The sequence below is a fragment of the Rhipicephalus microplus genome, chromosome 1, assembly GCF_043290135.1.
Source record: "Rhipicephalus microplus isolate Deutch F79 chromosome 1, USDA_Rmic, whole genome shotgun sequence".
NCBI classification, from domain to species: domain Eukaryota; kingdom Metazoa; phylum Arthropoda; class Arachnida; order Ixodida; family Ixodidae; genus Rhipicephalus; species Rhipicephalus microplus.
This window is the reverse complement of record NC_134700.1, coordinates 245,400,494-245,424,800: the sequence shown is the minus strand read 5'-3', so window position 1 is coordinate 245,424,800 and position 24,307 is coordinate 245,400,494. Positions and strand designations below refer to the sequence as shown.

At 45.3% G+C, this 24,307-nt stretch overlaps 2 protein-coding genes across 3 annotated transcripts in view; both read left to right on the top strand.

Annotated features, from left to right (window-relative positions):
* The window catches only part of LOC142814169 (uncharacterized), a 578,033-nt gene extending 563,375 nt beyond the window's left edge, over nt 1–14,658 (top strand). Inside the window, exon 2 of the mRNA XM_075892180.1 lies at nt 12,476–14,658. Within this exon, the coding sequence (XP_075748295.1) occupies nt 12,787–14,022 (1,236 nt within the window). The 5' untranslated portion in view covers nt 12,476–12,786 and the 3' untranslated portion in view covers nt 14,023–14,658. The remainder of the gene's footprint in view (nt 1–12,475) is intronic.
* The window catches only part of LOC119185613 (uncharacterized), a 603,714-nt gene that overhangs the window by 17,892 nt on the left and 561,515 nt on the right, over nt 1–24,307 (top strand). For both annotated transcript variants that reach the window (XM_075892089.1, XM_075892081.1), the window contains exons 8-11: nt 4,517–4,577; nt 14,767–14,854; nt 17,485–17,568; nt 19,362–19,439. In XM_075892089.1, coding sequence (XP_075748204.1) covers nt 4,517–4,577; nt 14,767–14,854; nt 17,485–17,568; nt 19,362–19,439 — 311 coding nt within the window. The remainder of the gene's footprint in view (nt 1–4,516; nt 4,578–14,766; nt 14,855–17,484; nt 17,569–19,361; nt 19,440–24,307) is intronic.

Below are 24,307 nucleotides of genomic sequence, written 5' to 3'. Positions count from 1 at the left end.
CACATGGGAAACACATAGGCAGAAATGGCCGATGCGTCATGCCGACGCACGTAGGGGGCGGCCATTTTGGATTTGCCGATGGCAATAGATTGACCGTAATTTTTTTGTTCGTACTCGATTCTAACGCGCATGTGATTTATGAACCCGCTTAACCGGAAAAAAGGTGCGCGTTAGATTCGAGTAATTACGGTACTTGTCTTCCTTGCGCACGTACTTTTTCAGGCTTGTCATGTCGTACCCGTCAGTATGCGCCAACTTTCCCAGCTGCTTGTTTTGCTAATTGCTGGTGTTTCTCGTAAAACGTATGTCTGGGCTTTTTTGCTGATAAATTTTATGGTGCAACCACCAATCTCAATTGCCATTTAAATTCATCGTGCTTAGGTAAAACTGTACTATGAAGCCTTGTCATAGTTGAAGCTTGATATAATGAACAGGAATATAGTGATATTTTTGGTAAAACAAGTTTAACTTTGTATAACTTGATGTCATAAACAACATGTATTTTACATGCCTTAGTAGATTAACATAGAATGCTTATTCAGTTTGTAGTATTTATGAATTTCAGTGCTGCTACAAAGGAACACTGAGACAATACAAACTGCATTGAGTGCAATTGTCAAAGAGTTGAGTTACATGTGATAGCTTCTGAACACACCTTTCTCAATTTGTGACCAATAGTAGAGCCGCTTATCATTTTTGGCGGGGGTGAAATTAACTGGGCATTAAAGGGCCACTCACCAGGTTTGACAATTTTGAGCTGACAAGCGCAATGCGTAGACGAGGCGTTCATGATCACGTCTGCCAAACTTTGCAACGCTACGCGCCGCGGAAATGGGTAAAACTTCAAGATGAAAGCTGCTCCCCCTTCCATCTCCCGGCGCACGTGTAGAGAATGAGGGCATGACGTATGCGTAGGAATGACCTTATGTACACGGCAATGCAGTGACGTTGGTCCTCTACGTAGACGAGTCTGCTTTGACGTTGCAAAAGTATACCACGTGACATGGCAAAAATTATTTAACACAACATGCGTAGTTTACGTATTTGTTGCTTTAAGAGATTAATAAAACATGAAATATATAATGAGACGCAATAAAAAAATGTGCGTGCTTTTCTTTTATTTTTTTCCCCGTGAAATGCTACGAGATGCGAGGCTAACGTGCCAGCGTTTCGCATGCGTTCGTGTCCCCGCGGTCAGTGCATTGAGCAGACGACCGCTGTGGAACGCTCCTACGCGTTCGCGCACTCATTGTGCTCATCTGCTCTACCACATCTAAGCTAGCGTTTCCAAACCATCCCGCAGAAACAGGCGGAAGACCACAAAATAACGCTGGTCAACAAAGCAACGCTGCTCGCGTTTTCGGGGGTTGGACTTGTTTGGGCACATCATGCGCACGTCACCTCATGGTCGGGTGCTGGAGAGGTTGGGGAAGAGATTTGGCTTGCGAAGGCTACGCGGAGGAGCGGCAAGGGTTTCAAGTTTGCCTCCTCTCATCCTCGTTACGCGCCGCTTCAAAAAACCTGTTTTCTCCGCTCGTGATGAACCGATTCAAAAAATTTTTGTGGCAAAATGTTCCTCATAGGACATCCAATTACTTCCACTGTCCAACTAAAATTCGCTATGGGGCCTGGTGAGTGGCCCTTTAAGCTGCATCAATTGCAGTGTCAGAGTTGTTTTAGAAGGCACTCATATCAGTCCACCATAACTGCATCATAACCTGGTAGTACTCATTCTGCATAGCATAGCTGGGTATTCCATGCATGTCTCGCATCTGCGCCCAGTTTGGTATTCTGATGGTTGTCATGTGGCAACCAACAACAGTGTCCTCTCATTTTTGGTCGTCCTATATGAGAGGAGATCTTCACCTGCTAGAGGCATGAAGGTGCTATTATTTTGCAAGCAGCATCAATTAGTGAGAAAAGACATCCTGTCGCCTCTATATAGTTTCCACAGATCTTGCTTTCCATAATCATGAAATTAGAACGAAAATCATTTCGAATCACTGAATTGCAAATTTTCTGGGAAAGCAGTTGGAATGACCAGTTGTTTTTAACACAAATAAATGTTTTCTTACTGATTGCACTGTTCCTGAAACAAGTTAGGCTAGTGGTGAGACAATGGCATCTAAAATCTACTATATGGCACCAGATGTTGTGTAAAATTTTGGGCATAATGCATTCACAATGTAATAGAACAAACTGTATTTGCCAAGAACTAAATTGCTATAATTCAGATTGTCATCCACCTGCTTCTACTTAACCTGTTTGCTACCTTCATCTATCTTCGTGAACACAACTCCCTTAGCGAACTACACAACAGCAAATGGCTCATTATCATTAGAAAAACTTTTTTCCCAGCTTGTCCTTTATGCATACTCCAAGAATGAAGCGGCAGTAGTCTATATTAGCGAAACAAAAGAAGATAGTGGTGGGCAGATGGTGCAATGCATGGTTGCTTGGGCCTAACTACTTGAAAAGTTTTGCAAGTAACATTTTTTTTGTGTAGAAATTAGTGTATCAAAAAGTTATACATTGGACTATGGGAATCATAAAAAATCTTTAAAGCACTGAAAGCCAGAATTTTCATTTATCATTCACGTTTCGAAAAATAAAATTCCTGTTGCAGTATTTTTTGTTTACGTACACCGCAAACACTCTACACCGATGACAGTGCTCGCGTCAACTACGAGCCCCTTGGCTGTGCAGGATCTGCCCCTTCGGTCTCGGTGTCAGAGTCGTCGGAATCCTCTTTAAATTGATGACTTCTTCATAAATGAGATATAATAAGTCACATGTTTGGATGTTACCCTTTCACAAGAACAACCGCTTTTTTCGAAAGACCTGAAGTGGTGCCTTATCTGCATATGGTTAGCCACAACCTAAGAAAGGTAGCAGGCAGCTGTGGTGTCCCCCCCCCCCCCTTTTTTTGGCGCCTTTCAAGCTGGTGTGGCTCTGCTCTTGTACCTCCAGAGTAGCTAAAAGAAGGCACAGCTGTGGTAGGAACTAGGCTTGTGCGAATAGTGATTTTGGTCGAATAGTTTTGAATTCGAATAGTATGCATCACATATTATAGATATATGAGCATATTTGTCATGGCTCAACTAATGTGCACAATATTTTTTAAAAATTGAAACAAGGCTTGTGAAAATGCTTTTCTTTTTGGTTCTAAGGAAGTGGAAACAACTTTGAATAGTAGCAGGATTTGACTTTTGGTAAAATGCGAATGATAACCTGTAAAATATGTTCTGTTTTATTGTTTACTATATTTATAGCATATAATGGTATAAGCTTTTAAACGGAAAAAAAATTATGAAAATAGATGTGAGAGTTATGTGTTCTTGTAGTCTTGAGGTGGGGCTTTGCGGCAGTGCGAATTTGCTTGGATAGGCATATTCACAACATAGCATTTCTCTACTGCAGTGAAACCACTTTTACAAGAAGTTACATGCGAGTTAGCCTATGTTTGATTCGGTGTCTTCACGGCTTAGCGCCCCTCCACTGCAGGGAAAACACCTTTGCAGGGGATACATGCGAATTAATATACATCTATTTGTTCATTTCAAATTTGAAATTTTCAATAATTTAAATTTGATTCAAAGTGAATTTGAATACTGTAATATTTGTTCTAATATTCAAAGAGTTCGGACTTGCGTATGTTGCTAGGCTTGTTCGAATATTCGCACAAGCCTAGTAAGGACCATACAAAGCAGTACACTAAATGCTTTACGGAAGTTGTGTATGAGATAAGCCTGAGGTGTGACCATTGCGCCATGAACACGAACAAAAGTTTTTGGCTCGTCTGCCACCACACTAAAGACTGCGCCTGTGAATCATAGTTTCATCAGATCAAGATTCTGGGCATAAGCCAAGATTAGACAGCCTGAGTGGTGTTGGAGGCTTATTATATTAGAGAAAAAAAAATATGGAGATTGTAAGTAACACATGGATTAGATAAGTAGCTTCTCTGCTTGGCTGGTGAGCGAATGTAACAATTTCACTGTATGTCACATGTCTTTAATATATTATTATGTCTTTCTATGAATAAACGAATTGAAAGTTTACCACTTAGGTCGTTGTACCTCACTGTCCTCGTCTTTTTTGTGTGGTCAAGATGTCAAACAATTGCCCAGGTTAATGTTTTGAGAAATTTTTGGTAGTGCTTTACAAATCTCTGATATTTTATGCTGGTAAGATCTTTTGTATTACTGCTGCCTCTGTGGGCTCAACAATGAGTGGGAAAACCATGATAGCCAGATCGGAAGAGCCACTCATCTTGCTGATCCAGCCGTAAGTTATGCTCAGGCCCTTTCCGCTGTGTTTTGCAGTGTTGGTTGGGAAGGTGAGTGACAGGCATTAAAACAGTGTTCAGTGATTTTAGTTGCTCCTTGATTATAGTGTATCATCACTAATAGCTATAAAAGAGCCTTCCTTCAACTTCGCCCAAATTGGGTGATAAACCTCTTCAGCTGAAAGAATCTCTAGCCAATCAATATTTCTGCTTTTGCTCTATTCACAGGCATCCGACCCTGGAAGGGCTGCAAGCTGCCAAATCACTGGCTATTAGCCTTATTCAAACGGTGAGTAGGGAGCCTCTTTTGCTTTTGATGTCATAACTCTGTAATACCTTTAAAACCAAAATATAGGTCAAGCTGGGATGTAGATGGACCCCTCAAGTCAAACTACATCCAGATTGCACGTGCCTGCTCAAACTTAGACACAATTTTCTTGTACACTCTGGTGAACTTTCGTCAGCTTGTACTGATTCGCACAGAAAAATAAAAAAAAAGAAAGCAGCCCATTGTCCAAATAGTTTCATAACCGAATAAAAAAAGAAAATGAGGCACTGCCTAACAGCTCAAAGCTGAAAACAAAACAACATTGGTGATGGCAATGGCAATTGGGATGGTTGACCTAGTTGCTGATAGTTGCCAGACACCTGCAGTTTCTCTTCTAATAAATGCTGTGTAAGATGGGGCCACATTTTTCGTTACACTACTTAGAGAAAAATTTTACCTGTGTTCTGGTTCCTTTAGTAGTACAGTCAACTCCCGTTAATACGAAGTTCACGGGAACCGCAAAAAACTTCGAATTAAACGAACTTCGAATTAAGCAAAAAGCACTAAAAACGGCACTTTTATTAGTTTAAAAGCCCGACAGTTTTGAGGAAAAATAGTCTGTCATCTTCTTCTGCTTGCCGAATCTGGCTGCGGCTAGCAAGTTTTGTAAGGAATACGCGTGTCGAAGTGCTTCTTCGGCGTTGTGTTCTCCAACAAAAAACCGCTGCGCAAGAGCAAGACCCGCAGCTACATCAGCAGCCCTCGGTGGTGGCTCATTTCCGATGTCGTCGTCATCATCGTCATTTTCAGGAATGCAGTCATGGGGCCGAACCATCTGCACGATTTCGCTGTCCGTTAGTGGACCGCATGTTTCGACGTTGCTGTCCACAGCGACATACTCGTCAAAACGGACGTCACCGAGAGCGGCGCGAAAGCTACCGTCGTCGAGCTCATTTGTTTGCACTTCTACTGGCGCACAAGGAGAAGCATCCCCCGAGTTTTCCATGAAACCACAGGCCCGGAAACAATTGGCGATGGTTTCTTCTTTCACGCGGGTCCAAGCTCGCGCTAGCATGTTGATGGCACTAAGCAAACTCACCTCGTATTGCGACGAGTTGTCCATGCACAAAAGCATGCGCTCGACGAGATGCTGCCTATACAATACCTTCACATTTTTTATTATGCCCTGGTCCATGGGCTGCAACACGGACGTCGTGTTTGCAGGCAGGTACACAAGACGGATGGCACTCAAGGCAGGTACGTTCATGTGGGCACTACATTGGTCCTCAGGGAACAACACCTTACGGCTTGATTGCGCGAACTTGCGGTCGAGTTTGGTGATCCAGTCCTTAAATATATCGGATGTCATCCACGCCTTTCTGTTCGAGGCATAAGCCACAGGAAGCGTCTTCACGCCTTTAAAGCACCTAGGCTTGGCAGCCTTCCCGATCACAAGCAGGCGACACCGTTCTGTGCCAGTCTTGTTCGCCGCGACTAGCACTGACACTCTCTCTTTGCTTCTTTTGCCTCCAGAACAGTCGTCGTCTTTAAATGTCAGGGTCTTGTCCGGTAGCAGCCGATAAAAAAGCGCAGTCTCGTCTGCATAAAAAATGTCTGCCGGCTGGTATTCTTCGAGGTACTCGCGAAGCTTGCCCGCTTTCCATGTCAGGCACGTTTCCTCATCGACTGACGCCTTCTCCCCACACACGCTTTTAAAAATCAAGTCGTGGCGATGTTTGAAACGCGTAAGCCACCCATCCGAAGCAGCGAAGTCGTTGATGCCCAACATTTCAGCAAGCGATGACGCTTTTGCCTTGACGACTTCACCACTGAGAGGAAGTTTGTTGTTTCGTGCCTCTCTGATCCAAATCAGCAGTGCTTCCTCCAACTCGGGGTAGGCGCCGGTGCGCATCCGCTTCCGCGATGTCTTGAATTTTTCACTTTCAAACGCATCCAATATTGAGCGCTTATTCTTTATGAAAGTCGACAGCGTGTTAGGCTTAATGCCGTACTTTCTTGCAATGTCTTGTTTAGCGGTGCCTCCCTGGTCAACTTCCTTCAAGACTTCGACTTTCGTCGCTAGGTCTAGCGTTCGGTAAGGGCCACGAGTTGCCATTATCAAATGTACGTCACCACCACAATACTCAAAATCAGAAGCGCGGAAATACGTGTGGAATCACCCAGCGCGCGGGTGACGCGGTGACACACTCGAGTCTCGACAAAAGTCAACTAAAGAGTCAGTCGATGCCGCCGATGCGATTCGCCAGCGTTAAAAAGATTGCTGCTTCAAGATCTGTGGCGCTGCGGACAGTAGTGATGGCGAAGACACCAGCGCGGTCCGGCAGATGTTTTGGCATATGAAAAGTTCCCCATTTTACTGTAAAATTACGGTCGCGACGGGACTGTCGATTGAAAAAACTTCTAATTAACCAATATTATGGGTTTTTAACTTTGAATTATTGAGCATTTTTTTTCTATACGATTGCATGCAAAACTGATGGGACCACTTGCTCATTTCTAATTAACCGAAACTTCCAATTAAGCGACTTCGAATTAGCGGGAGTCGACTGTACAGTGAAACCTCGTTAAACCGTACCCGTGTAAACAGTTTCGTTTTAAAGGTAGTGAAGTCAAATCCCCGACTCGGCGGCCATTGAACATAATGCATTTTGTATCCGCATAAGCCGTACCAGCTTATCGCTTATGTATCGGTTAATAAGTAGTTTTTTCAATTTTCGATGCGTACTCGCCGCGGCATGTCGTCCCCCACTGGGCGTCCCGACAGAACAGCAAGCCCCAGAGATCGAAACATGCCTCGCTTGTTTGTGTTGATGATGATGGCGGCTGTGTTGGTGAGCGCCATCTCTTAGATTTTTCTGTAACAAGAAGCACTCAGCCAGCTAGGCTTCTGGTGTTGTCCACGCGATGGCGCTTTGCACAAACACGCAATGTGGGGAATACTAGACACACTGGGTATGGAAGATGGAGTCACTAATCTTTTAAAGGAAATCTATAAAAGTAACAAGGTAGTTATAAAGTGGGAAAAACAGGTATCCAAGCCCACAGAGGTGAAACAGGGACTTAGGCAGGGGTGTCCACTGTCACCCTTGTTATTCATGATGTACCTACAAGGATTGGAGGCCATATTAGAGGGAAGTGGTCTTGGCTTCAACTTCTCTTTAGTCAAACAAGGAAAACTCATTGATCAGGCACTACCAGCATTAATGTATGCAGATGATATAGTGCTAATGGCCGACAACAAGGAAGATTTGCAGAGATTGATGGACATCTGTGGTAATGAGGGAGATAGGTTAGATTTTAGATTCAGTAAGGAAAAATTAGCAGTCATGATTTTTAATGATAACGAAGGTAGTGAGCTTAGAATACAGGAGGTCACGCTAGAGATAACAGATAAATACCAATATCTGGGCGTATGGATAAGCAATGAGACCGAGTACCTAAGGGAACTCGAAATATACGTGACGACTAAAGGTAACAGGAATGCAGCAGTGATGAAAAATAGGGCACTGTGGAATTACAATAGGTATGTGTGGGCAACTGTGGGCGCAGGATAGCCAGATGAGGACAGAGGACGTTCGATGACAACGAGAGACTTTTATATACACGAATACGGACAAATGGATACACACAACATAAACTCACACATATATACACGCGTTCACGGTCCTACGCGGAAGGGAGTTAACGTTCTTGTTTGTCCACTCACATTCTACTCTTGGGGCGTGAACGTTGCGCTTGACCTTGAGCTCTCTGGTAGTCAGAACGCGGTGTGCCTTGCGCTTGCGGAGTTCGTACCGAGGCGGGGCCCGGTCTAGAAGATAACCGCCAGGGGCATCCCAGTACGGTGGTCAACGCCTGGGCTTGCCTGTACACGACCGAGAACAGCGTGTCGCCGACTGCCGCGAACAGACCTGGGACAGCGTCTCGCTCCGAGACCAGAACAGCAGCTGGCCGTGACGAACGCCGCTTCAGACCAACGTGGGAGCGAGGTGGGGCGATGCCCAGTCCAGGAGGCACCCGAGGACTTCAACGCCGGGACGAGGCCCGGACACGGAGGGTCAGAACGAGCAGCCGGGGCGTGGCCCGAACTTGTGCTTGCGCTCTGCTCTCTGGGGTTAGCCGAGCTGTCCCCGTGGCTCGGGAGCTTTTCACGTGGTACACGCACGAGCACGCGCATAGGCGCGCTCATAATTTTAGTGCTATCACCATCATAATGATTCCCGCGCACCTTGAAATACTAAATCGGCCCCGCACACCGATTTTCTACGTAAAAGCATGAGGTACACTCTCCAGGGCAGCGTTTTTTACCACAGTATGATGTTGTGAGAGGAATATGGAAAGGGGTCATGGTTCCTGGGCTGACGTTCGGCAATGTGGTCTTGTGCATGAGATCAGAAGTTCAAGCAAGATTAGAAATTAAGCAACGTGGAATAGGTAGGCTTGCTTTAGGAGCTCACGGGAATACACCAAATCAGGGAGTACAAGGTGATATGGGATGGACATCATTTAAGGGCAGGGAAGCTAGCAGCAAGATAAAATTTGAGAAGCGATTGAGAGAAATGGGGGAGGAGCACTGGGCTAGGAAGGTTTTCAGCTACTTGTACATGAAGAATGTCGATACAAAATGGAGGAAGCGAACCAGGAAATTGACTGGCAAATACTTAGAAAACAGCAGGTGGCCAAACCAAAGAGAACTATCGGTTAAGAAGAAAGTGAAGGAAACGGAGACTGACATGTGGAGAATGGGCATGATTAAGAAGTCTGCACAAAAAATCTATCGAACTTCTAAGCAGGAAATTGCCAAGGAAAGGATCTATGATAATACTCGGGGTAGTTCTCTACTGTTTGAGGCCAGGACGGGAGTATTGCGAACCAAGACTTATCGGGCCAAATACGAAGGGGTAGACACAGTATGCAGTGCGTGTGGAGAGGAAGAAGAAACTGCCGAACATTTGACAATGTTCTGTAAAGGGCTTCACCCTATAGTTAAGGATGATGGCGCAGAGTTTTTCAAAGCACTGGAGTTTAGGGGTAGGGAGGGCAAAATAGACTTTAAGCGAGTAGACTTAACTAGAAGGAGGTTATCTGATTGGTGGCTAAAGTCAAGGCACGAGTGAAAATTAAAGCCTTCACTGCAAAGTACGAATCCTCGACCTCACTATTTAAAGGGAAAAAAAGATAAACCTAATGGTTAGTTCACTAAGTATTATGACTAGGTGGCGTTAGCCGCCGCCCGATCTAAAGGGTACAGTCACATCTATTCATCCATCCATCCATCCAAACACTGTGTGCGCTTGCTTTGCTTTCTTTGTTCCGTTGGTGCCGTGCATAGGTGTTCTTTGGTTGATCTGTGCCGTACAGAGCTCGTGTCATTTTTCACGTGTTGTGTATGTGTGCTTGTGCTGCTTCATACTTGTGTCATGCCGAAGCTGGGACAAAAGCATCGAGTGCTGAAAATAGGGGAGAAATTGGACATAATTCGTGCTATTGAAAGTGGCACGAAAAAATCGGCGCTGGCACGCGAAAAGGACCTGCCGTTAACCACGGTGTGTGGAATTTGGAATTCCAGAGAGAAATTGCTCGGCAGTGCTGCTGCAACTGCGAAAAGGTGCCGGCTACACGGTTCGGCGTTTTCGGATGTAGAGGAGGCGCTGGTGAAGTGGCTAAAAGCTGCACGGTCAAAAAATCTGCCTATCAGCGGACCCCTGCTCGTGGAGAAGGCCCTGGTTTTTGCCTCGCAGCTCAACCGTGTTAACTTCATGTGCAGCAATGGCTGGCTAGCCAGATTTAAGGCGAGGCACGGCATCACCACGAGGACTGTTTCGGGAGAAGGTGCTGCTGCTGACGTGGTTGGCGCAGAGCAGTGGCAAAATTGTCAGCTAAAGAACATCTTGGAAGACTACGCACCTGATGACATCTTTAATATGGATGAATCGGCGCTATTCTTTAAGCTGCTACCAGACAAAATGCTCGCGTTCAAAGGCGAGACGTGCACCGGCGGCAAGCATGCAAAAGACAGATTGTGGTGTTTTGCGTAAACATGACTGGAACCGACAAAACGCCGCTCCTCGTCATTGGAAAGTCGGCGAAGCCTAGATGTTTCAAAGGCACCCGGTTGCCATCAGGGGTCATCTATCGCGGCAACACCAAAGCATGGATGACGGCAAAACTCTTTGAGGAGTACGTGCCCCTCATCGATCGTCGTTTTGTGGCTAAGAACAGAAGAGTTGTTATTATTTTAGACAACGCTTCGGCGCACGTCGCCCTTGACAACCTGACGGCTGTGAAGTTGGCGTTTCTGCCAACAAACACAACAGCGATTGCCCAGCCCTTGGACCAAGGCATCATTCGAGCTGTAAAACACCTCTACAAGAATCTGCTGTGCACATTTCTTCTCGCCATTGAATGCGGCAAATTATTCTCCATCGACCTGATTGGCGCAATTCACCTGCTTGAATACTCGTGGCGGCAGGTTGAAGCAACGACAGTTCAAAATTGCTTCAAGCGTGCTGGCTTCGGTGTGAGTGCGGGCGACGCAGATGACGCCAGTGACACCATCGACCAGACTTCGGACATCGTAGACGAAGCTTGCAAAACTCTGCTAGCTGAAGTGCTGGAGCGGCAGGGCGTTATGGAAGGCATTTCCTTCCCCGACTTCAGAGACGCAGACATCGATGTGCAGACATCTCCGGACATGTCCGACGAAGCCGTTGTTGCCTCGGTTGTCGAAGTGTCGCTAAATGATAGTGATGAGGACGACATGGAAAGCGACAACACGGGTGATCCAGTTCCGACAGTAGCCGAAGCTGCGCATTGCGTCAGCGTCATGCGGGTATTTGCCAAGAAGAGGGGGCTGGCAGAAAAGCTGTGCTCACAGCATAAGTGAGTTTGAGGCCGCTGTCGTTGCTGCTAGGCCGCCGCGTCGTCAAATGAAGATTACAGACTTTGTCACGCGAAGTTAATAAATTACAGCAAGTTTTTTGTTCTTTCATCGCACTCCCTGAAGGTTTCTTTTTTTGACAGGTAAGTGAGCGACCTGACGCTATTTCGGTTAAGCAGTACTACCGTTTAGTACGTATTTTTTCCAAGCTCCGGCCAACTACGGTTTAAGGGGAGACGCGGGTCGAAAAGTCGCGTTTTTTTTCCAAATTTCACCTTTTCTGTTTTTTGTTGCTTTATCATCTTTATACATTATATTTTGACATCTGAAAATATCACAGCGAAATAAGCATCAGAAGTCAGTGAAAAACGCGTCTGAGTGAGCGGCAGTGACGCGCGGCATCACGAAATTTACACAAAACGGGCTGCTGTTCGCGTGCTCGCGGGGCCGCGAAGAGAGCTGTCCGCCATATTGCGGCCGCTGGCTCGTGTAGAGTTGTCCTTACTCTCCACGATCCCGGTTCTTGAAGTCTCGTACGTTCACGAAAAATCTAAAAAAAAAGCAACAAAAACAGTCTTTTCCCGCCGTTTCAAACCGCGCGCCACTAACGCAGGGCCGCCATTGGCTGACAGCACCCGTGTTTTCTTGCCGTAGTTCGCTTCACTGTTTTCCGGAGTTATTTTTCGCTGTTTTCGTGCGATGGCAAGCCCGAAAAAGGCCGTTGCCGACCATCGGAAATACAGAAGTAAGAACAAGTTCAGAGGGAAGCGGCGGAGGACGTACAAGAAAGCCACCGCCAACGAAAATGTCCGCGACGGGCCAGCGGCCGGTAGGCCTAACATCGACCACGGCAACGTCGACCATGGCAACTGCGACGACGAGATCAACGCTGCAGTGAATTTTGTGAGTGCATCGCAGAAAAAGATCGCGTTATTCGAAAACGACGTCAGGCCGAATGCCGATCGTGCCGAAAGCGTAGTGCTGTGCGAGTTGGGTGCATTGACGGCCGTCGTCGCAGGCGCGGCATGCCCCGTTTGTCACGAGAGTAAACTCGCAGTTCGGGCACCGAATAAAAAGCGGAAAGGCCTTTCGGCGTTTCTGGAGCTACACTGCGAGAATGCGGAGTGCTCGGAGAGCATCCTTTCGTCCGCGTACTCGTCGAAGCGGGTCGCGTCAGATGGCGGCCGCGGTGCAAGCAGAAGCTACGACAGCGGGAGTTCGCGTGACGCCTTTGCCGTGAACCTGAAAGTGGTGCTTGCAGCGCGTGCCGTCGGTATCGGGCATGAGCAACTTTCACGATTTTGTGCAGTAGTTGGATTGCCAAACCCTATGCACCATAAGACCTTCCATGCTATCGGCAAAAAGATTCACAGTGCGGCAGTGAAGGCTGTCTGTGAAAACATGCAAAGGGCACGCAGCGTCACCAAAGAGGTGGCTGGTAACAGTGACGTGCCAGTCATGTTTGACGGCACATGGCAAAAAAGAGGCCACAAAAGCCACAATGGTGTGGCAACTGTAGTGTCCTTGGACACTGGTTTGTGCCTGGACTATGAAGTGCTTTCCAACTTCTGCCTGGCGTGCAGTTTGCATAACGACATGGGAGGCGATGAAGAAACGTGGCAGGCGTTTCATCATCCCGTTTGTGAGAAGAATTGCGACTGTTCTTCGCATGCCATGGAGGCCGAAGCTGCAGTGCGCATTTGGCAGAGGACTGTGGTCTATGAGACACCCCTGCGGTTCACCATCTTCCTAAGCGATGGAGACAGCAAGGCCTACAACGGGGTCTGTGATGCCAACGTGTACCCTGACACTCCAATTGAAAAAGAGGAGTGCACCAACCACGTGGCGAAACGTCTGGGCACCGGCCTGCGGAAGCTGCCAACGCCACTTCCACGAGGGGAGAAGCTGAAGGAGACCACCATCCAGAAGCTTCAAACTTACTTTCAGGTGGCCATTGTGAACAATCGGGGAAATGTCCACAAGATGTACACTGCCATATGGGCCTCATGTTTGCACTCGTGCTCAACAGACGGTGCTGGAAGTCACAAGTTCTGTCCTGCAGGCCCAGACTCGTGGTGCAAGCACCGACGTGCTGAGGCGCAGGGCCAGCCTGCACCGTGCCACACCCCCCTCCTGACCAAGGCCCAGGGTTTGGCAGTCCTCCCAATCTACAAGCGTCTCACAGATGCGAAGCTGCTTGCCCGGTGCCTCCACGGCAAGACACAGAACGCGGCCGAGTCCCTGAACAGCAAAATATGGCTGCTGTGTCCAAAGACCCGGTTTGCTTCCCGGACTGCTGTGGAAACAGCCACAGCCATTGCAGTCCTGTGGTTCAACCGGGGCCACGCGAGCTTTGAAAAGGTGCTGGAAGAGCTTGGGGTGCTTCCTTCGGAGGCCCTGGTTACCCTCAGCGACCGCCGAGACAGCATGCGCATGCACAAGATGAATGTGCGTCAGACCGCTGAGGCGAGGGCACACCGTCGCAGTGCAGCCAAGAGGGCCCGGGTGGAAGAGTCCTGCCGCACCAGCCGGGAAGGGAAAACCTACGGTGCTGGAGAGTTTTAGACAACTGATATTCCCTCTGGACATGTGTGTATGTGTTCAGCACAAGTTTCGTGCTACTGCGTTTTTCATTTTTGTAAATACAGACTTTCAAACTTTCAAACGCGTTTTTCTCATTTCGCAATTTTGGCCAATTTGCATTTTTTGCGGGAAGTGTTTCGGGCACTTAGAATGGTCATACGACGACGAAATTTGGCACACACATTGAGGAGAGTGCGTAGGGTGCCGATATCTACTTGAATCAGCACAACCTATCAGCTGTAAATATCTATTAATAAATTTAATGGTGGTCGAGTGGAAAAAAAAGGGTACTTTGCTACACAGATGTTTTTTTCATAGTTTCAAAGTTGGAGCACAATTTCTAGCTAGATATCGGCACTCTATGGCTAATAGGGAGCAAAAGGAGCCATTGAACAACTCTCTGCATGAACATTTAGTATGCGCGAAAGTTCCCGGAAAACTTATCAAGTTTCACCATTACTTGAAACACAACTCCCAAACTATTGCACTTATGTAAAAACTGATTACAGATTTGGAATCAGGAGGAAAAACTGCATCAGTGGTCCAATTTCTGAAGCTCTAAGTTGAATAACAAAAAAAAAGTGCTTTCGAGGAGCGTCTCCCCTTAACGAGGTTTCACTGTATCCTCATAACATCAATATTGAGTGTGCCTTTTAACATGACCTTAATGGTAAGTAAAAGTGCATGAATCAGCTCTATTTGTTGATTTGAGTTTAATGTTTTCAGGCACACACAGACTTTGCTGAGTGGCAGCAACAGCAATTAGCAGCCTTGACGTTCCAGTCTGCAATGGCACTGCCTGGTGCAACGCAACGTAAGTGTTGCACATTTCAGCTTATCGTATTTGCAAACCAACATTGTTTTCAGTTAGCATGTGGAATAACTTGAGCGTGCTGAGCTGTTTGCATCTTCGGTTGAACCTGACCATACCGGACTTTTGTATGTTGAACTATCCTTTATACAGCATAGACTGCTTAGAACGCAAGTCGCGGGAGTCGCTAACATCTGCACCTTAAGCGGTAGCGCACTATAACCAAAACAATCTTTTTCGAGGGCCGCAATTGCGCAAAACGTATTGAGCAAGCATCTTCACGTGTCCGAGAATCGAAGGATACACTGCACAGAGCTTACAGCCTTTTAAACTTTCGAACCTTAAAAAAATTTAACGTCCAAAAACGCGCGTTGCCAATGAAATGAGCACTAAAAAGGGGGGGGGGGGGGTCTAACAAGAGGGAGTACTATCGTGGAAATTCGCCGACTACTTCTCAGACAGCCTTGAATATGCACAATACACGAAATATGGATCACGTCTGGAATTTTACACCCTGAAAAATGCCAATCGTTCGATCTCATGGGCGCGCCCAATTTCAAGATGCAATAGAATCGTAGACCACCATTTGAATGCTACACGTGCCGCCCTCGTTTTCATTTACGACATCTGTCCCTTCCATTTAAGTGCAGCCACCGCAAAGAATTTCGTTGATTCCGTAACAAACTGCAACTTAGATTGCATGCGACCGCTATCGACACGCAACCAACGCCGATCAGGCCTAGCCTGTTGTGCGGTATGTTGTGGAAAGTTAGTCCGAAACAAGAAAATCTGGCGTCGAAAAGACTGCATTCAAGCACTGAACTAAGAACAGCGTGCGTGACACGAAGTTTGCGGCCGGGAGGTCAACAACGATGTAAACCCGCCAAGCTTACGTAAGACAGCGCACTGGCAAAGGCGACAGCTTGCGTCATTAAGCCTTAAAAGTTTTTAAATTTTAGGACGAGGTAGAAAACACGATATCTGTAGCAAGCACAATAATGACGACGCTTTTCCCGGTGGGAAACTGTTAAGCGCAGTTGATAAGGATGGGTTCGCACGTGCTATGTTGAGCCGCGCGCTGCCGGAGTCACACTAGCGGCAAAGGTTTAAGCGCTCTTACTCGAGTCCGCATGGCGTGTTGTGGTCTTTCTTTCCTCCGCCCTTTCTTAATTCACTTCGCGGCCTTTCCTCTGTAACGACCTTGTCACTCTCTCCTCAGCGGCGCACCCACCGTGCCTTTTTTCAGATGTGCGCTGGCTGCCCTGACTGTCACAAAGATTTTCTGTCAGCCGCATTATAACAGGTCTCCCTTCTTGGGGGGACTGCACAATAAGCGGTATGCGTATGCATGGGGTTGTATGGGAGGGTGAACAGGAGTCGAAAAAGACTGTATTGTAACCGGTCTGCACTATAAACGATTACATTGTAAGTAGTCTACACTGTATTTGCCTAATTTTGAACACAACAATGCTTTCATGTCAGTGTATTAAAAAATATATGGCTGCATCAAGCAGCTTACGTGCACAGCCAGCCCTAGTGGACCAATTCTCACTGCTGTATCACTTGCCTCACCGTGTGTTGTGTTTCCGACTTCACAGTTGACGCAGGTAAAGAAGTTCTCATTATAAATTCTGTTTACAAACAGAGGAAAAGTAGTATAACATGGTGAAAGTATCATTATGGCTGGCAGTTATCCAATATAAGGCGGCATATCCAATGCTGCAGTTTGTCTTGTCAGTTGAACAAGAGATGCAAATCTGAAGAATAGATGCAGGACTCACTCTCTCATTAGTCTCGTCTCCGATTAGCAACTGCCTGCTATCAATCATGAGAGACTTCTGGCTTATAACATCTTTGGTTGGTCATGGTGATTAGGAAGATCGAGCGGCTGCAGGAAATCATCAAGCCAGTGCAAGTGTAATCATTTTTAGTCGGTAGGGAAATCACATAGGCTCTATATTTTGTTGGTTGGCTCCTGTATTTGGTAGTCTTTCTGAGAAATGTGAGCTTGCCTTGGCACAGAAGCCTTTATACACGGATTACATGCAACAGGACTGAAATTTGGGACGTCACACTATATTAACGTGCTAAAGTAGCAGTGCTAAATTCAAACATGAAATGTTGACCTTTGGTTTCTCTTCTAATAATTGACCTATGGTGGGGAAATTATTGATGATAATTTTCTCAAAAAGTAATTTATCTGTCTAAGCTGGTTTACTGCTTCTCTTTAGTTTCCCTTTGAAATTCGCAATGGAAGAATGATGAGCCCGAAGATCACAGTTTTCTCTGGTACCTGGGATTTGACACATGCAACAGAATATGGTTCATTCAGTACAATGTTGTGCAATGGAGCACTGTAGTAACATGTGTGCAATGGAGACCTGTGTAACGATATTTAGAATTAGAAGTGTAGCTATGGATTTTATCACTCTGTCCTCCATTGGAGTGAGAATGTGCTACGTCCCGCTTTCCACTGAATGTAAATATAACTTTCCGCTGAATGTAAAAATAACTTTCCATGAAGATAATGTGATGTGAGAGCATAAGCTTTTTTCAAGCTGTGTGAAGTTTGTCTGACAGTGCTGTGCTTCTTTTCTGACATGCGCAATGGTTGTGACCACAACGCAATATAGAATTGGCATCAGCTACACCAGTCATCACAGGCTTGGGCCAGGTCTTCCAACCCGTCGCAACTGCTGGTGAAGTACAAGCTCAGGGTGAGTCCCATTTGACACTTTAGTTTTATTCGGCCTACTCTGGACATTCTGCACTTACTTTTGTACTGATTATTTGCAATGTTGTGCAGTGCATATGTTTCTTGTGCTTCTTTACCTCTAAGTCTTTTTGCTCATCAGTGCTCATCACTTCGATACAACTGCATGTTTGTTCATTTTGACAGCTTTAGCTGGTCCTGCAGCTCATGAGTGGTGATGCTAAAGTAGCTGTTCTGAGATACATATGTTCCTACTTTTTTCATACTTTCCATGAACTTTGTGAATGTAGGCTGTTCTACAAAATGCAAATCCTGTTTTTGAAAAAGTTCGGAATTTTATTTAAAAAAAAAAGAAGCACTGGCTGGATTGACTTCTTCAGCATGCATTGGCAAATTTCTTTGCCAGTCACTACATATTTTTTTATTCTAACTCTTGTGTTAGTCTATTGGATAGACGTGCAATAGCAACAAGGAGTTGAAAGCTCTGAAGTAGTAATTGTTTGGTGGGCCAGATGAAAAAAAAAAACATTTAATCTTCAATGCTTTTCACATGTGTCTTCAGGCATGAGATGTTGCATTTTGACTAGTAGGCAGATGTTTACTGCAATTTCTCTTTACCTCAAGAATTATTTTTATGTAATACCGCTGAAACTTTATAAAATGAATTTATGACCGTGTTGAAATGACCATTGAGTTGGAAGGTTTGCGAATTCGTGAAAAGGACTTTACGTACCTTTGAAATCTCAAATTGTAATGTGGTGACATCCGAAAGCTACTGCACCATTCTATGTGCTGTTAACCAGTGCCTGCACATGTGAAAAGTCACAAGGAGTGGCTTGGACAAGCAGCGTCTCTTACTGCCCTGACAAGGAGCGTCCCACATGCCGGGCAGACTGGTGCATAAAGCTGTGCAAGATAGATGTGAGGAGACAGAGTGTCGTTCTGTCACATAAACCACGAAACAACAAAAGCGACCTGGGATCTTGTGGGAGCATTTACGTGAACAACGAACAACAGCTGCCTCTGGAACATCAGAGCGCAACTAGCGTTGAAGCCCATTCTGTGCATGGGTGTGGAATGCGTCCTTGTCAGGCTATAAGACTGCAATCGCGACTAGGACGCTAGATGTTTCGTTGCGATGAAGGGCTTGAAGAAAAAGCCATTTGTGTCAGAGTTAGGAAGAAATCACTGTTTTTGTGCTTATTTATTTTATGAAGTAGTTAATGGTAAACAATTGGTGTATTGTCTAAATTTGGCCAGTATGCACAGCTGCTACTGCCCCACTAGTAGCTTCACATACACGGAGGAAGGAAAGGAGGGTGCATGATGCCACTCCGCTCCCCTTCGCACGTCAACCCATTTTGATGCCAGCAGTGTCGGCCCAACATGGGACCTTTTGCATCAAGATCATGCAAGGAACGAGACTTGCCGAGACTTCAGAGTGTGGCGCCCGGTAACTTTTATCCGAACCACGCCTCTTCGGCGCAGACTGGCCGACTCGCACAAGAGGTTCAAAAATGACCACCGTCGAGAGAGTACTAAAACCTACCGCATGCTCAGAGGTTTTGGGCAGGTGCTGGGCCGACATAGTGGTTTTCAATTCGTGTGACGTAATGCTCCCTCTTCTATTGTTCTTCCTCCATGTTCACATAGCTCTGTGGCCCACTGAAACTAGTGGAGTTTCGCTGATACAGAGAAGCTGTCTACACAACAGGGAGGCGAGTGCATTAAACAGTGTGATGTTGGAGCTACCTGGATGCACAGCTTTCATAGAGCGTTTTTGTGTTTTGTCTTCAGGCTTTCTGGTGAGCCCTGGAGTGATGGGGGCCCAGTCAGCATCCATTATGGTGCCCATTTCACAAGCCATGCCTTCAAGTGAGCCACACTTATGGCTTTTCTTCCTCTCCATTTATGCTCCAATTACCATATAGAAATGGGAAACATTATAGTTTGCAGTTCTCAACGAAATGTGCAGGGAGTAAATTCTATAGCGAATACGCTGTGATTTAATACAGCACTCCAATATGTCCCATAAGGATTTCTGGATGACATAGCTTACCAGCTGCAGTTAGCACAAATATATAAGGCAACTAAATGGTACTTAATGCACTGAATGTTTGCTAAGTCAGCAGGATGGTATTGCATGTTGATAACGCTCAGTAATTTTTATCTACTCATTGGCCTTCCAAGGCAGAAGTAAGGAATGCTTAGTAGATTAGGGCCTGTTTGTCACGACATCATAAAAAAGCTGTAAGAGCATGGAACCGCAAGAGCTGAGATTTGCAAAAAATTTAATGGTGAAGTGCACGCAATAATATTTCAATGCTTAACACTTTCCTGATGATTCAATGATAGTCTGTTATTGCATAGTCTAGTAAAGAATATTTTACCACAGCAGAGAATGCGTGATAGTACTAGAATATGTGGTGTCAATTTCTAGAAGGAGGAATGTCCTTTCTAATGATATTATTCATAAGCAAGCATCTATGAAAATAAATATCTAATGAAATGTAATAAAACTGCATAAAAGCATTGATGCCGCTTTGCACCTAGAGAACATAGAAAAATACTGAAATATAAGTTTTGAACCAGAAGGCTAGATACAATATTCTCTGAAGTATAAGCTTTCTATCTGCAGAAGTGCTTTAAAGGGGCCATGACACCCAATTTTCGATCATAATCAGTGTTATGTGGGTCAATCCCTGTGTACTGACAAATAAGCTGATGAAATTTCAGCCCATTTGGTCGAGCACTTAATTTATTATTGAATATTTTTATAAGCACATGAGCAGTCTGAGAGCCGGACAACACTGGCGCACTCATGAGTCTCGACCTAACAAGGAGCTAATTGTGTAAGTGTTTGCATTCCTTCAAACGATATTGTTCCATGGTTGTCTGTGTGTGAAATCAAGATAGTTTAGCTTTCTTCAGCTGGCACTAAAATTGAACAATTTGCAGAGGCGTAATTCAAGTAGAAGATAATGGGCCTGTTCTTTCTAGCACATGAAGTCGCACGCACCCTGGCAAAATGTCGGTCGCCGGCAATGGGTAAGGTCTGCAACTGGCGACTTCTAGAGCTTGTTTTGTGCTGAAATATTTTTTTTACTACCCACCTTTCACATCTGTACATGCATAATAGACCCTCTACCTCTAGTCTTTGCTGTAAACCACGAATTGTTGAGTGACAGTGTCATGGTCTCTTTAAATAAAAACAACAGTGTGCAGCGCTATCGAGCACAGGTTTGTCGAGCATGTCTTGTAGAAAACATTCGTTTTGAGTTCCTTGCTGTTCCACTTTTTGTTCTTCATAATGTAATTCCTGCATCATTCCAGTATAGTTTTCTCTTTTGTGGCTTGTGCTGTTGATCTTTAGGATGTATTTAGCAAAAAAATAACAGGAATTTTGAAGTCTGGACAGTTATGTTTCGTACTATGCTGAAGAATTCCCATTTCGAGACATGAAAATTCCCATTTTGGGCATTTTTTCCTGCATTTGCTAACAGAATTTCCAGCATATTTCCCTGCACATTGGTTGTAATATGCACATATATAACACACACATATATAAATGCGTATGTGTGACATGTTTGGGACTATTAAAATTAAGACTTGCGCCTTATATCTTAAACTCATGTGCTGTCAGTACATTGCAAATAGTGGGCTTGGTGTCCACACCAGTAGTGAACTAGCAGATCACTCACATAAATATCAAGCTAATCTCAAAGGCTATGCCTGCATGCTGCGTGTACCAGAACAGATTTCAAGAGCCGAACGCACACTCTGAATGCTATAAATGAACCCTAATTTGTGAGTTTAACCATATCTAAAATTTCCTGTAATATCGCAAAGATTCCCTTTTTTCCTGTCATCCAAAATGAGGGCTGAAAATTCTCTGAAAAAGGGAACATCACTGGGTCTGGATGATGGTGCTCATCAGGTCCTAGTAGCTCGTCCGCCAATTCTACCTTGCCAATTGAAGTAAAAAAGTTTTCTACCATTCAAATACTTTGTAATGCTTCCGGCGATGTTCGTCAATACGAAGGGAACTTTTCACAAAAGGGATATCTTTTGAATGACAAAGCAGCATCTTCCATCAGTGCCTCCATTTCAGCACATTGTAGGTTACCATCAGCTGACCTAATTTATCGATGCCGAGCATGCCCACATTGTATATGTTAGCAATATCTTTTAAATGGAAACTTCTGGCAATGTATTTATTGTTCTATGTTTTGCTTGTGCAAATTTGTTGGCTGTGTGGGCTGTCAATATTGTGTGGAACTTGCTTGTATTTCTATTGTCGGTTAAGAACATCTTGATCATGCAGCCAGCAAAAATCTCGCGCTTTTCCCCTTTGAGTGTCTTGCCTATTACCTAGCTCGGAAAGTCGGACGATCCTTGTTCATTGGGCCACCATCAAGCGTCCGCGCTCAAACAGGTGTACTAAGAAGCATGATGTTGACTGACGTATCAAAGTTGTTCAAATAGATGATGCAGTCCTGATGCAGGCAGTTCTTCACCAGCCTTTTCACAATGGCAAATACCAACATATGTAGGCTTGTTGGCAGGCACGTAGCCAGAAATATTTTCCCCTGGCTATGCCCCTGCTTGTTGGTTCTCGCTTTTCTGCATATACACTGAATTTTATACCAGATTTGGAATATGCCAAAGGTCACAATTTAAGTCCCCGTTTGCTCACTTTGTCCTGTATGCATATATTCTCGAATTCTGGGTCTGCCTTTAGGTTTTATTGTCGTCTCTCGGACACGGAGGCTCTGGTAAAGTTGAAAAAGTTGTTTGGTTAAGGGGCGGCCGTGATTGATAAGAAAAACTTCTACTTGGTGCATCTTGTTATGGGATGCACCAGTTGTCTTCTCCGGGTTGGGCACACTGATGAATGCCAGTGACACTTTGGTTTTATCTGCTGTCATCACCGAACCTTGAAAACAATTTCTGCACGCTTCAGTAGCAATTCAAGTGCAAGACTTGCAGAATATCTATGTATATGAGAAATCTTATTTCTTGATCTCGTCAGGAGTTGCATCCTTCCGTGGTCCATCTCTTTCGCTGTGTGGCTGTGTCTGTAAAGTATGTATCATGCATACTTCTTATCATTGTTCTATATCTCAATAATTATCTGTGCTTTGAGGAATAGCTTGAAGATATCAGCAGATCTTGCAAACCACCTCGAGAGCAGCCTGACAACAGAGCGAAAGCGTTGACGAACAATAGTCCTCGCCAGGTGCCAGTCGGGGTATAGTGCGTGCCCCGCAAATGTTCTTGACCTCTGCAACATCACAAGGGGATCCCCGGTATACGTGAAACGACAGAAAAGGTTGATTGTGCCTGAATATTCGGAGGAGCATCATGCAGCCTCGCTTTAAAACTAAATTAAAGTATCTTCAAGGCAATGCTCTCCACTAATAATCGGTCAGAGGTAGCCCCGAATGCCAAACTATCAAGCAATACAAGCATCTCGAGTTTCCAGATGTGGTGTCAGGGGTCTTTTAAAAGTAGAGCTTGAAAACACAACACAAAAGAGAAAGAAATCATTCCTGTTTTAATTAATGGATGGAGCCAGCTCTCTGAAAGCGATCTGAGCACGACAAAGTTTGAAGTTGAAAGCATCGATTTTGGGTTGTCATAGTGTGTAGGGGCAGACAGGAAAGTGTTAAGCTTGAAAAAACTCGCGCAGAGTTGCCTGGCAAACTTTTTTATGCCTGGTCAGCACATGACACTTTTGAGCGTCTGCAGTGCTGTGGCTTTCAGTGCCATCATACGAGCATTCATTTCTTCAAAATGAGTCTAATTTATTCTTAATAAATAAATTGCCAATAAGGATGTTTGCTCCAGCACCTGGAGTGGTATCCTCAAGCAATCACAGGAGGTGATACTTTCACTCTTGCAAGATCTGATCTATTGGCATCATTGCGTGACTACTACATTTTTGGTCTGCTGTCCTAGCATGGTTGGCACAGTTCCAGGACAGTGTGGCCGTAGGCAGCCATTTCTCTGACAAAAGGAAAAATAGCTTTTAGCAGTCACTGAAGAATACCTTCCTCTGCTCCACCTCTTTCTAAAGTTCATCATCACTGGTGCAGGTATTGTCACGCTTAGTGGCAGTCTCATCGGCAGATAAAACCGTGTAGGTAAGAACAGTGCTATCTACACAGTGCTATATTGGTATGCGATTCTGTTAACGCTAGCAGATGGAGCTGTAACAGAGCTAAAGTACACTGTGGTCCACTATTAAAGGGAACGTCAGGGCAGGTGGCGGCAGCTCGGCGATATCGCCGGCTAGTGGCAGCTACAAGTTTCGTGCTGGCGCAGTGAGAACTGTGCCTGGTGCTTTTTTGTCTCATGAACGGTTTGCTTCACAGCGATTCAAAGCACAGAAGCAGACGGCAGCGCACAAGGAAAGAGCCCGGCTCACAGCATGCACTGCTCCTGCGCAATATTCAATAAAGCTGCGGGCGACAGGTAGTGGCACACAGCTGCTGTCACAGGCTCCATGGTTTCCTGTAACAGTGGACTGTTGTGTATGTTCTAGAAACAGCAGAATTACTTGCAAGAAGCTTGGAGGCGAGGCTGAGTCCCTAGGATGGCGCCCCCAGGATTACAAGGTCTTGCACGATATTATTCTTTAGGCGTCACCTAGTATTTGAGTGTAATGAATGCCTGCAAATCGGCAGAGTGTGTATTTATGAGTTGACTTGTGTCTGAATATACTTCCAGAGTTTCTTGGT